This window comes from Coloeus monedula (genome assembly GCF_965178545.1).
Source record: "Coloeus monedula genome assembly, chromosome: 1".
NCBI classification, from domain to species: domain Eukaryota; kingdom Metazoa; phylum Chordata; class Aves; order Passeriformes; family Corvidae; genus Coloeus; species Coloeus monedula.
In genome coordinates, this window is record NC_138781.1 from 75,505,883 (window position 1) to 75,519,874 (window position 13,992).

Genomic DNA, 13,992 nt, shown 5'->3' on the forward strand with positions numbered 1-13,992 from the left:
CTGCTACCTGATATTTAGGCCCACAGGTTTGGGAGCATGCCCCCAAAATGCAAGGTGTTCCCAGAGCAAGTTATGGGCATCCAGAGATTTTGAAGGGAGGCAAGCACCTCCTTTGGCTGCCTCTGACCCAGCAGAGTGGTTATCAGGGAGGGACTGATTGGCTCAGGTATCTGCCAAACAGCTTTCCTCGCTCTTTGAGTCCATCATGAAGCTCCTAAATCAGCTTTCTTTGGTCTAACCTGCACACAGCTCCCTCAGGAATGGGCAGGTGCTGTTTGTAAGATTCTTTTGTTCTCCAAAATATGACTCAGGTTCCTCCATGGCGAAATTGAAGCTCTGTTAACGTGAAATTATAAATGCCAGATGTCCTAGTCATGTATTTTAATTGTTTTCTAATAGATTGAAATGTATCTGAGTGTTTGAAAGGCAAATGCAAGAAATCATATCTTACTTTAATTTCTTTCTGTGGGTTTTCATAAGCTCTTTTAATATCTGTGGCCATAAAGAAAGGTCAATGGTTTGACTTTGCTGGGTTTTTCTTCTTTGCAGCCTTTTCCTCATTGTTCTTGTGATTTCAGACATTATGGCTTTGGTAAGTTGTTGTTGCACATTCTCTTCAAATAAGATCAAGAAGCAGAGAGTTTTCCTAATTCCATCAAGAGAGATCTGAATTTGTTTCAGACTTCAAAGTTTTTGTAACTAGGGCAGAGAATTGGATTGAAATCCTAGCATAACTTAGAGATAAAACTCTTCCAATCACTACTCTTCAAATTTCATGTAATTAATGCTTCTGAAGAAGCAATGTTCTCATAAGAATAAGAGACAAAAGTGAAGTAATAAGTTAACATTTGGAGTTTCTCATGTGCTTTGCAATCAAATTCCTTGGAAAAAATTAAACAAGAATATCAGTTTTAGCTGTGTGCAGGGTTTAGTTAATTGTTCAGGAATTCTGAACCTTTTACCCACCCCAACTTCTCTTGAAAAAGAGAGGAAAAGGAGAAATGCATTACCCACCAGCTCCATTAGGCTTGTCAGACTCCAGGAGATCAGCAACATCTGAGAAGATGCTTTGTGCCCTTTGTAATAAGCTGTCAGCAAATGCTATCTTCAGAAAGCCTGCATCCACAATCCAAGCTAGCTAAAACAACCCAAAGCTGAACAATACCCCAACACAGTTTTGCAGATTAAAAGTATGTATTTTGTTGCCCACTCCAACTGTCTTCAACTCAGCACGCATGCCACTGGGTATCACAAGGTAAATAGAAACCTTTTCAAACCAGCAGGTAGAGCTTGTGTTGTCACTTTATACATGCTGGTTTTGTTTTGTCCCTTGGAGTAAGCATTCCTGATCTTATTTCCTAGTACAGTGTGATCTGTAAATATCACCTGATTGGAAAAACAATGAGTAAAAACCAAATAATTGCTAATTTTTCTGTAGAGTGAGAAAAGGAGAAGGTCTGGTTATGTCAAGTTTCAGATAAGTCTGTGTGACTAATCTGATTTTGGGTAACTTCCACAGGAAAAGAAATAGTATACCAATAAACCACATTCATAGCATTTCACTAATAAAATCAGTATAACGAAACCAAAAGAAGACTACACGTATTTACTGGTGTGTAGCAAGCCCCAGTATATCCAGGTCTTATATCTCATGTATTCTCCTATTTTGGTTTAAGTATTTTGAAACAATTAGCAGGTATGTACTTGGTGTACAAAAAAAAAAAAAAAAGAAATTACCAAAAAGGTTTGATATGTAGGAACTCTGTCAAGAAAAGAGAAAGTGGGAACTAAATCAAGAAAAGAGAAAGTAGCAGGAGAAAAAAAGAGAACATGTTTGTTGTCTTGAATCAATGGGCCCACCACCTAGAATTAAGGGAATTCACTAATAGACAAGTACTATCTTCTTGCAACATTATTCCCACTTTACAGGTGGGGAACTGCCAGAGTTGCCCAAAGACATTTGTGTTGAAATTCTATGAAAACTTTTAGGCACTATGCATTATTTGGCATCTTCTTATTTCAAACAATGAAGTGGCTTGGCTTTTCCAATTGAAAAAGTTCTGGTATTACTCCGTTTCTTGCAAGCCAAGCTAGACAGAACTTGGTCCATCTCTTGATGTTTTTGTTTGATACCATGTTAAATTTATTTCTGGTTCCTAGACTATTCTTTACTGTGGTCCAAATGATCATTCCTGGAAAGGTCTTGTGCTTATTCTATGTCAAGAATTAGAAATTTGGAGTAAGCAGCCTGAAAAAATTGGCGTTTAATTTTCTGTTCCAAATTGTGCAGTTTTTATGTACTAATCAAAGTTGTTTTATTTCCTAGCATTTTTTCTTTTTGGTTCAAGATTATGGAAGCTGGCTGGATATTGGAACAAGGTACAGTACCTTTTTAGCCTTTGTTGCATTTTTAAAGCTTCATAGGTTCATACTATTGTTTATCTACTCATAACTCTTGGAACTTTTTCCAATTTCTCTCCTTAATCAAATGTTTCAGGGATGTTCCACATACTTTGAACACGTGTGCACACATATGCATACATATTCCAAGCTAAAACTTGTGTCTTAAAATCTGTGCCAGAGCAACATGGAGTAATTAATAAATCCAGCATGGCAAGAAATACAGTTAGTAGGATTTGTTTAAACAGTAATTACGCAAAACCTATTTTAATTAATGTTTTGGATTTTAATTAGTTGTAATCACTGTTAAAATAACAATTTATCAAAGTTGTTAACTGTCTTGTATCTACTTAAGCCTCCACATACAGTTCACTGCGAATTAGTGAGCCTTGTGTAAATATGTTGGTGGCTACCAAGGCCCATGCACTTATCTTCCCCCTAGCTGGGGAAGAATTTAGCATTTAAACATAGAAATCACAGCTAAAATGAGAGAATTTGTTTTGCATTATGAGTCATATTAGCCTCAAATACAAGGAATACACGTTTCAGATTTACCTTCCCTGAGTTGTGGAAATAGATAAAATGCTGTAAGAAGCTTAGTAGGGATTGCATTGTTACTAATCCGGCCAATCTGGTCACTTGACACTGTTATTTACACTGAAGCTGAATAGTGAGCCATAGTTAATATTCTGTTCAGTCTACATATACTCTGTACTTTGCTTTTGTGAGCCCCAACGTTCCCAGCAGCGTGTGGACACACATGTGCACACGTATTCTACCTGTTTTCTTTGGAGGTTCCAATTCCTGCTTATCGTTACCTTATGAAGGTTTCTAATGGGCAGAGGTACACTTAGATCCTTGCTGTGATCAGTCTGTGGTAAGTCAGATGGCCTCATCCCTTGGTTTGAATTTTTCTGCAGGTTAATAAGGATATTAAAGACCTCAGAAAATGTCTGTTCTGTTGGGCAAGAAGCTTTTTAGTTGGAAGTTAGCAGCAAAAATATAAATCATTACAAGTACCCAAAAACTTCCTCTCTGATACATGGTCTTCATAGCATAGAGCTTTACAACAGTAATGCATTGCTGGATCTATTTCAGCTGGAAGGTTGCCTTGTTCTGAGGAGTTTAGGAGAGCTCATTATGCACCACTGTAATTCTGCCCCTCTGTGTGTTTTGATCAGTGAAGAAAGCACTGGAAAAGGCCTTTTGAAAGAGTAATTTGTGATTAATTTTTTACATGGTGATGCCTGAAGTGGCCACCTAAAAACAGAGACTAGACAAGAATAAGGGAATAAAGGTAGGTATTTATTTGAAGGGCCTTCAAAGGTACACCCTGGGCAGGCCAAAGGCTACACCCAAGATGGACAGATGGTCATGGGTTTTTCACACTTTTATAAGTTCGGTTCATTTGCATATCAGGATCAATTCTCCAATTACAACCCCAGTTAATGATGTAACTACCCCAAGTTTGCCCTCCTCTTCAGATGTTAGTTTACACATTTTGGGCCTAGGACAATCTGGGTGTCCTTGGAGAGCAAACCTAGAGTGGCTTGTTATGTCTAACTAGCATGAGAGAACAGCAGCTAACAGGCCACAAGAAACTTCAGAGTTATACACTAGGCAGTACAGGATTTGAAAAATATAAAAAGTGAAAACCTAAGGCATCAAGGGAAATGCATAATGTTCAGGCAGCCTCTGTCATTACCTCACTTTTGAGTGCTTGACTCTACCACCTATGTTATTTTATTGTAGTCTCTTTATATATCTTTTATATGTATGTGTGTATATGCACATAAGAAAAATAATTAGGTTGCGTAAGAAAAGAAATGAAGCCATAGGTGCAGAGCTAAGTGGTCCTTCTTTTATCTAGCATGACCATTACTCTAGCACCAGAACTTTCTCCTCTGAGCAGACTTCTAATGTGTGATCCTCAGGCTTGGCAAAATTAGCAGACAACAGCACAAGATTTTTTTGTTTGTTTGTTCCTGAAAGGGAGGATGAGCTTCAAGGGCTTTTGAGCAATTCCCAAAACCAGTGGGAGTGAGATACTAACATAACTCTTTCCTGTCCTCCTGTTGCAAGTGCTGTGACAGCTCTGTGGCATTCTCATTGCTGTGTTGTCTGTTGCTGCTTTGACAGCAAGGTCTGAAAATACCCTGTCTCAGTTGACATTTTCCATGTTGCCAAAACTTTCCTGAGAAGGCTGAGTCAGTTAAGGAAATTATGGTTCTTTTTTTTCCCCCAACTCCTTGCATCTCAACAAAACCTGTGTAGGATTTCACAGAACAAAGAATAGAAGCACTCTTAGGGACAGCTGCTCTCATATTTTTGTTTTTTTCTTGTCACATTGATAGGAAGTGCATATGTGTGTGTCAGCAAAAATATCTGGGTTTGTGTTACATTACTGGTTACCACATCAGTGAAATCAGAGTTGGAAAAGCAGCAGCTTAATTGCCTGGTGGAGGTTCATGCCTCTAAAGTCTCTCAGAGTCCAGCAGTGTATGTGCCACATTTGTAAAGTTTTGATATATGTTTCCTTACTCATCCTTTTTTTGTGGTGATGGGCTTTCTAATTACCACAGTTGAAAAGTTTTTTATGTTCTCTCTCTACTAAGAATATGCAAGTTGGGGAGGAGTCTCATTAGGCAATATTTGGTTTGTCCAATAGCAAAGTTTCACGTAGATGAGATGGCTTTAAATCCCTTGCGATAAAAAGACCTTCACTGCTTTTTCACCTTGATGTTTTCTTTCCTAGTGGATCTCATTGTTTGGAAGTAAGGTTTGTTCACTGAACTGGCTTTTCTATTTTTAAAAATTTCACGCCTAACTCCTGGCTTTTACATCCTATTCTACCTTGCTTTAACCACATGGCAGGACATTTTACCATGCCTCACATTTGCCTTGACAATATGATGTCTTTATTCTCCCGGTGGAATTCACCATGCCACATAAGTATTGCCTTTGAATGGAAACAGATTTTTACCTCTTCCACTCTTCCAGTTCATTAATGAAATGCTGAATAACAACAGATTCAACATACAGTCCTGTATTACCACATTCAGCAAATTATCAATGCACCACTGTTTCCCTCCTCTCAGTAAATTATCAATTACCATAAATATTTATGGCTTCTTAGAAAGTTTTCTATCCCCTTTTCTTAATGGTCGTGCCAAAATCAATGTCAGCTTGTCTTTCAGAGAGTGCTTTTCATTGTTTTGATATAATAATGGCATAATAATCTTGCAGTGAATGTGGAACTCAAAGCAGCAGCTTACACGAGCTTCTAAGGTCTGCTAACCTTGTCCTCTACCTATATACCTGAATTGCATCATTTGCCCCAGAAAAACACACCATTAAATTTCTTTAAAATAATAGTGTAGTTTTCCTAGTGTTTTTGATGTATCAGTGTGTAATACACAATCATGAGAAGTTTGTTCTGACAGATCCTTTTATTTTTGAATAACAGCCAAATGGAATAGCTAGCTTTTCAGCTTCTTTGTCACTAAAATAATTTCTCTGCAGCTTAAAAGGTGTGCTTATGTATCTGTATCTGTCCCTTTCCAGAAAGAGAGAGAAATAGCCTTTAAAGCCTAGTATATCTTTACAGTATACATACTTTGTAAATAGTTGTATAACCCGATAGTAAAGATAAACCTTAAAGGTTCTTTATATGGCTATTATATAGCTATATACAGACACAGTATAGTGTACAGATACTGTACTATTCCTTCTCTTTATAGGTGTTGGAAGATAAAGATATGATCTTAACTGTTCTTCTGCAGTTTCAGAGGTCAGGGGACATAGATAAAGCACAAAACTGTTTTTTTAGGTTTTAGGGATAACGGAATCGATTTCAGGGTTGGGATGCTGGGGCTTCTAGCTCTGACTGTTAAAACAAAGGTTTTGTGATTTGTTTTTGGTGAAACTGGGGAGAGAGGGTGTGGCATCCTGACTGGAAAAGCAGGAAATTTAAAATTCAGAATCTAAATCTGGGGTCTCAGTGTGTGCTTGGGAACAGTTCAAAGAGCATGTCATATAGAAATAATGTATCCAGACTCTTCTGGAGCTGCTTGTCCAAGTCCTTGCACAAGTTGTTTTTGTTTTACTTGTTATGTTTCTAGTTTCTTTAATTGCTATGGTAACTTACTCCATCTTCTTGTCTTTCTAGCTTCTAATGAGGTCTGTCATCTTAGGAATTAGCCTGTCTTGGGAGAAAGCCAAGTTTTGGAGCAAGATTGATTCCCACTGCTTACCCCCCTTATTTTTCTTATGTCTTAGATTCTTCTTGTCTTTGATTCTTCTTGTCTTCTTTTTTTCTCACCAATATACACTGTCACAAACAAAGCCAGGAGGTGGTAGTACCTCATATGTTCTCCCTGTGGTTCCTTGCCGCTGAAACAGGTGTCTTGCTCCCTGATAAAAAAAATTTACTATCACCATCTTTGCCTGTTGACATTGATCCATACATGGGGCACTCACCTTTCCATTGAACAGTGCTGCCTTACCGTAGATCATCCATGATCCCCTACACCTGCTACCTCTACCATCTCATCCTTTATAAGCATTGCCCCACCATGCTCCATTATGCTATTCTCTTGCACCTGTTTAATTGCTCTTCTTCCTCCACATGGATCTAATTTACCTGGATCCTAGAATCTCACTCCTTTTTCTCATTAGCTCAGCTTTGTTTCTCAAAACAGAAAGCTTGTTTTGAGAATTACCTCCTTCACTGTAACTACAGATCCAGTCAAGGGTGCAGGTTCTGAATTGTATAGGGATCAAGATTTTTGCCACTGCCATTGTGGCATATAGCTGTAACAGTCTTGTTTTCTTTGTTTAAATATAGCATTACCCCAGCCTGAGAAGTAATTTACCAGGCAGAGCTGCCCGCAGGCAGTGCAGGACCAGTTGCTGAAAGTCCCAGAGATGCTGGCTGTTTGTAATTACATGACAAGTAGATTGAAATTGTTTTTAATTGTGCTCTATGGCATAATATCTATCTATCTATCTTTGAACGTCTGATATTTTATTAAAGGAGCACAACTATGCAGCCTTGTGCAGTATAGCAAGGGAGAAGTGTGTGCAACACTGTCTTCTTTACAAAAGTATGGAGGATCCGGTCCCTCAACTGACAGGTGGCTAAGCAGAGTTTGAAGACACCTTTTTGCTTTGAGAAAGCCCCTCCCTATGCTCTGCCAAATCACTGATGATATCTGCAAGAGCTCCTTTAGGGGGTGCACAAGAACTCAGATACCTGTCTGGGGACCATGCATGGCATATATACGTAGGTATTTTGTATGTATGCCAAAGGAAATCATAGCTTTCTGTAAGTGGCTGTTCCCTTAATAGCCAGCAACCTTATCTACCTGTGGTGAATGTACAATCCTCAAGGGCACATTACACCATGAAGATAACTGCAGCAAGGGTTTAAATTTCATCTGTCAGTATGTCCTTTCCCATGGAGAACTGAAACCAAAGCTGTACCACACCCCGGTGGTCTTTCAAGGGCAGCTCTTGAGGGAGTTGTGTTATCTCTGTTGTTGTAAATGTGCTGTGAACTACGAAGTCCAAAGTGCACTGCCCAGGTGACAGTAGACTTTGTGCCTGACTTCACACTCTCCCTGTGTCTTCTTACACCTTTCCCACAGAAACAGGACAGGAGCTTGGCTCTTGTAGATGTGCTACTCTACTGCTCCATTATGCTTGTTGAGGTCTGAACCCTTTTATGCTGGTGGATTTTTCTAATTGATTTCTTAAAACTGTGTATTTTGAGCAAGGCATTTGTGAGATGTGAGAAATGAGACAACTCTTAAAAAGATTAATTTATTGAAAACAGAAAAAATTGAAAAATTACAGAAATCAGAAAAATATAAAAATTTGGGATCCTATGGCTCGGTAGATGGTATGCCCCAGGAGCGCAGGGATTTGAGATCTTCTGGCTGAGACAGCACTAGACCTCAGGTAGAGAAAAAAACTTGCAGTGCTGGGTTGACTTAAAAAAATTACTAAAAGCCCCTTAAAAGGGGTAAGGCTTTTAATGCCCAGCACCGATGTCTCCCACAGCTGGTCTGGAGAGAGCAAGAGGGGAAGAGAGAAGAAAGAAGAGAGAGGGAGACCGCTTCTTGGCTTCGTCCTTTTTATAGTTTTTGCTCCGCCCCCAGTCCGCCCACAGCCCGCCCCTTCGGTCCAAGGCGATTGGTGCTTTCCCTTTGATGGATCATCTCTGTCCACCAATGGCTCATCGTTGTCAAGGGGGGTGGTATCAGTTAGAGATAAGGGAAAACAATACCTTCATTAAAATTCAGGTATTCAGGTGGCCATGGAACTTGCCTGCAGAGTAATGGCTCTGCAGCTAGAAATAGCTGCTGGCTATCAAGACTGGGTGGGGGGGTTTTGGCCTTGGAATCAAAATGCAAGTGAAACACCTACAAAAAGTATTAAAATACATCCAACACACCTCAGAACACTTGTAAAAGTATACAGTAAACACAGGAAAGGTAACTCTTATGGTGTACCAGTGGTTTGTAGCTTGAAAAGGGGCAAGTTTGTGATTTTTAACTGGGAAAATTTTAACTGGGAAGGGTGCAACTCTATTAATAAATTTTAAACAAATAGGAACACTGATAACGGAACTGGATTTTTGTACCTGGGCTGATGGGTTAATTGTAACATTCAATTTAAAAATAATTAACTCCAAATTAATTATTTAAATCACTTAATATGCAAAGATCAAGCACAAATAGGGATTTCATGTATGACATGAGATGTATTGTGGGGAAGCATAAAAGGTGGAAAAGCTGTTAGGTGTGAAAAGAAAAGCAGGTTTCAGAAAGAAAGCAAAAAGAATTTAGGAATCAGCTCTAGCTGAGAAAACTTGAAGATAGGATACAATTATATAGTAAGCAAGGACATTAAAACAATGGTTAGAGTTTCTAGGTTTGACTGAGATAGGTTTTGAAGTTGCAAAAAATATGCCTAGCAAGATCAATAAGTTTAAGCTTAATAATGGAATATTGTGCATTGTTATATAAAAGCATAACAAGCAAGTATTGTATACAACAGATGTACGTGCGCTGTTGGGGATTGGTTAAAACAGTTGTCTGTAAATTTTAGAAGCATGCTAATTTGCTAAGAAGCTTTTAAGAATGCTCTGTAACAAAGAAGTCTTTGGACGCCTGTGATGGTGTGAGCTTTGTACCATCTGTCTCAACTCTGTATGTGAGACTGATAAAGGAATAAAATAATAAAAAGGCTCCTGGAATGCCTGTCCAGGCTCCCCGTCCCGTTTGTCGACGAAATGCCGACAATGTTCTAGTCAGACTCAACTGAAACAGAAAAATCTGACTGTGCGCATCAAGTCTGTTTTCATGTTCTCTGTACAATTTGGTCCTTTGGTTGCTGGCACCCTGGCTGTGGAAGAACTTTTTGGATTACTTTTATTCTCTCAGACTTGTTAGTGGCCCAGCTTTGTTGAGAGCTGATGCTTCTCCACTTCACAGGGCTAAATTGTGCTAGGCTAGCGCCAGAGTTGTCACAGTCTCAGGGTTGTGAGGATTGATAGCGATGGCATTATGAGCTTTACTGCTCTTCTGTGGCTGAACTCTCAAACTGAATGAGTCCTCTGGAAGAAATTCCAGGTCATTAAGCCAGCAAGCGTTCCTTGCAATCCTTTTTTGTGACTAAACTCAGACTTCATGGAGCCTGAAGTTACTCTGTTTGTCCTAAAGAGCCATCTACTTTAAAATAATTGGTATGGGTGCATCAGGAGGTATGGGTACCTCTCATGTCAGAGTGCCAGTTTCTTCAGTAGTCCCAGGAAAAACCAAAGCCACACTGGATGCATAATGGACACGGGTGCAGCACTGTTTTGTCTGCAGCTCTAACCTGAAATGTCACTGGCTTTGGAAGATTTCTGGTTTCTGACTGACTAGTGGTTTACATTAACAGTACCTGATTCAGATCCTACAGAATCACAGAATGGTTGAGGTGGGAAGGGACCACTGGAAGTCACCTAGTCCAAGCTCCCTGGTAAAGCAGGGTCCCCCAGAACACATTACTCAGGATTGTGTCCAGATGGCTTTTCTCCAGGGAAGGAGACTCCACAGCTTCTCTGGGCAGCCTGTTCTGGTGCTCAGTCACCTGCACAATAAAGTTCTTCCTCATATTCAGGTGGAACTTCCTGTGTTCCAGTTTGTGTCCATTGCCTCTCGTTCTCTTGCTTGGCACCACCAAGAAGAGCCTGGATGTATCCTCTTGGTGCCCTCCCTTCAGATATTGACAGACATTGAAGAGGTCCCTTCTCACTTGTTTCTTCTCAAGACTGAACAGGCCTAGCTCCCTCAGCCTTCCCTTGCTGGTGAGGTACTCCAGTCTCTTAATTCCTTAATCATCTTTGCAGCTCTCCCCTGGACCTGCTCCAGGAGCCCCATGTCTCTCCTGTCCTGAGGAGCCCAGAACTGCACACAGCTCTCCAGATGAGGCCTCACCAGGGCTGAGTAGAGGGGCAGGATCACCTCCCTTGACCTGCTGGCAATGCCCTTCCTAATGCACCCCAGGATACCTTTGGCCTTCTTGGCCACAAGGACACACTGCTGGCTCATGGACAGCTTGTTGCCCACCAGGACCCCCAGGTCCTTCTCTCCACAGCTGCTTTCCAGCAGGTCAGCCCCCAGCCTGTACTGGTGCTTGGGGTTATTCTTCCCCAAGTGTAGGACCCAGCATTTGCCTTTGTTGAATCTCAGGCTGTTCTGCCCATCTCCATCTCTCCAACCTGTCGAGGTCCTTCTGAAGGGCTGCACAACACTCTGGGGTATCAGCCACTCCTCCCAGCTTTGTGTCATCAGTGAACTTGCTGAGGAGGCCTCTGCACATGTGGATGTCAGGTTTGACTAAATGGTCTGTAACCCAGATGTCCCACATGAAGGGAAAGTCTGCCTTCCTCCAGACCTTCTCCCTGATCTTCTGGGTCAGGGATTCCTGAGAGCTAGCCTTGGCAGCAAAGACTGAAACAAAGAATGCATTCAGTATCTCAGCCTTTTCTGCAGTCTCTGTTGCAAGGGTCCCTGCTCCATTCAGTAGCAGGCCCACTTTTTCCATAGTTTTCCTTTTGTTATTGGTGTCTTTGAAGAAGCCCTTCTTGTTATTCTTGACATCCTTACCCAGTTTAATTTCAAATGGGCCTTGAAACCATTGAACACGGAACACTGAATGTCCTAGATTTGACTGAATGTCAAATCTCAGTCTGACTCTAAATAGCCCATCTGCAACACCAGTGAACATCAGGTAACAGAATTTGAACAAGTGGAGAACAAGCTCACTGCTTGTTAGCCTTTTAATCAGTAGTGGCTTAAGGACTTCCTAACCCAGAAGCTACATTTTCATATTGTGTTTATTAGCCACTCTTGAACTCATCTCTTTAATCTCTTTGCATGTTCTACCACAGCAGAGAATTCTACACATTTTAGCAGTGTTGAGTGAAAAAATAGTGGGGTTTTGGTTTTGTATGTTGCTTTTTTCTTCTTAAAGCTACTTGTCACTAGAATAGTGTTTTCTGTAGAAAATTGCACTTCATCTGACATAAATATCTGAGTTGTCTTAGTAGCAAGCAACGTCTGCCTCATGGCAAGTTCTCTCTAGATTCTGTGTTATAGTTATGTGTTTTCTGCTGTCCCCCACCAATTTTATTTTGTCACAGAATTGGGTTTTTACATGACAGTGCTGCTATAATACTTGTCTTCTAAGAGCTGCTTATATAAAATTATATCCTAGGTGAAAAATTAGACCTACTTAAAATGAAAAAAAAATTATTCAGAGCGTTGTTTATGTCAGAGTTTTTTTTCTTTACTCTGCAAATTTGTATTTTTCTCTCACTTTTTTTATCTGTCTCTTCCTTGCAGCATCAGCCACTATGTGCTGGTGATGTCGCTGACCATATTTATGATGGTGATGAATGGACTGGCCCAGCTGTTAACTACACAGAGACTTGGACATCCCAGAAGGACTAAGCACCATTCCACGTGATAAAGCATCTTCAGGCTTCCTCTGAACCAACTTCCAGCTCTGGAACGTAAATGACAGTTAATGGGACTAGACTGCCAAAATCCCATCCAGGGATCAGAGTGCTCTGCTGATACAGATTAAATGCTGTCACATGACTGAAATTTGCATTTGAGGGTTGCCATTTTTAGACACCAATGGGAATATGGAATAAAAAAGGCTCTTATTCTTCAAGCATACATATTTCTTGAAAATGCAAACAGCAACAAAATTCTTTCTAAAATACATAGGCAACTATCTTTTGGGTTGGGTTTTTTGGGGAGATGGGGTTTTTTTTGTTGTTATAACTTGGCTGCCAGCTGTTTGTTCACGCATACTCTCATTAGGAGCGTGCAAAGTTCTAGCTTTGTTTCATGTCTCGCATAAGCACGTCCCAGGCTAAAGCATGAATGAAATCAGTCTGGGCAGATCACTGGTTTCTGTGTTACCGATGTGGCACACGCATTGGAATATCTCTGAAATGGGCTGTGCTTTCTGCAAGCCGTGTCAGCATGCCTGTGAGATATGTTGAGGCAGGTTAAGGCTGGTGTGCTGTGAAGCTGTTGCTGTAAGACAACATCTTTCAGCTCATCCCACTGCAAATTGCTGCCGCTGACTGTGCTCTCCTGCTGCCTCCTGGGCAGGCTGAGCAGTATGACACTCAGGTAACTGATTCAAATGAAAAGGAACCTGGTTAAATAGCAGTCAAATTCCCTGGGCCAGCTCATGACACGGTGGGCAGGAAGATTAGGGCTTATTGTTTCCATAGCAGCCCAGACTTAGGTCAGCATAAAGAGGTCATGAAACTGCAGCTGGAGTTGCTAGTTTGCAGAGTGATGCCATGTGGAGGCTTTTTTTTTTATCCTTGTTTTCCTTTTCACTTGTGTTCTGCTGCTGATTACAAGCATCAGTAATGGCTGCACAATGAATCTAATGCATATTCCCTGCATACTGATTACAAGTGAGAAGCAAGCAAAAGAAAAAATGTTGTTCATTCTGGCCCATTCTACAATGGCATCACTAAAAATTGTGCTATGTAATATCTGTGTGTCACACTCCTAACTTGCAGCCAGGCCTTTCTATCTGGGAGCTGATACATATGGTGCATGATGCTGGCAGCCAAGGCTTGACATACATCATTGGAGGGCTGCTCCAATGCTCTTTCCAGCCATCTGGCATTTGGCCATGGTCACATGTCTGTTTAACACTGAAAGCTAGTCATCCCTCTGCAGGAAGTTTGGCTGTGAGAAACTGGTCACAAACCTCCATCTGCTTGCTGTAGAAAAAAATGGCATCACGGGCCTGCAGTCATCCGTGCAGCATCAGAGTGCCTCATGAGAGTGTCTGAGTACTGTTAAGGGAGTAATTTTTTCCACTAGGTAGTGGTCCACTGGTCCCACTGGGCATGTTGTCTCACAGCTGGCCTCAGCTGCAGAAGGTATTTTGCGCTTGTTACGGGCAGCACCTGCAGACTGCACACCTAAAGGTGGGCTCGTGCCTGGTGCTGGTGGTTGTACCCTACAGCCAAGGCAAGGAGCAACCACAAGCAGTGGGAAA

At 40.9% G+C, this 13,992-nt stretch overlaps 1 protein-coding gene across 1 annotated transcript in view; it reads left to right on the forward strand.

The window, feature by feature from the left end:
* The window catches only part of PIGN (phosphatidylinositol glycan anchor biosynthesis class N), a 101,740-nt gene extending 89,224 nt beyond the window's left edge, over positions 1-12,516 (forward strand). The window contains exons 27-29 of the mRNA XM_082281536.1: positions 550-592; positions 2,327-2,379; positions 12,297-12,516. Of these exons, the coding sequence (XP_082137662.1) occupies positions 550-592; positions 2,327-2,379; positions 12,297-12,420 (220 nt within the window). The 3' untranslated portion in view covers positions 12,421-12,516. The remainder of the gene's footprint in view (positions 1-549; positions 593-2,326; positions 2,380-12,296) is intronic.
* The last annotated feature ends 1,476 nt before the right edge of the window (positions 12,517-13,992 follow it).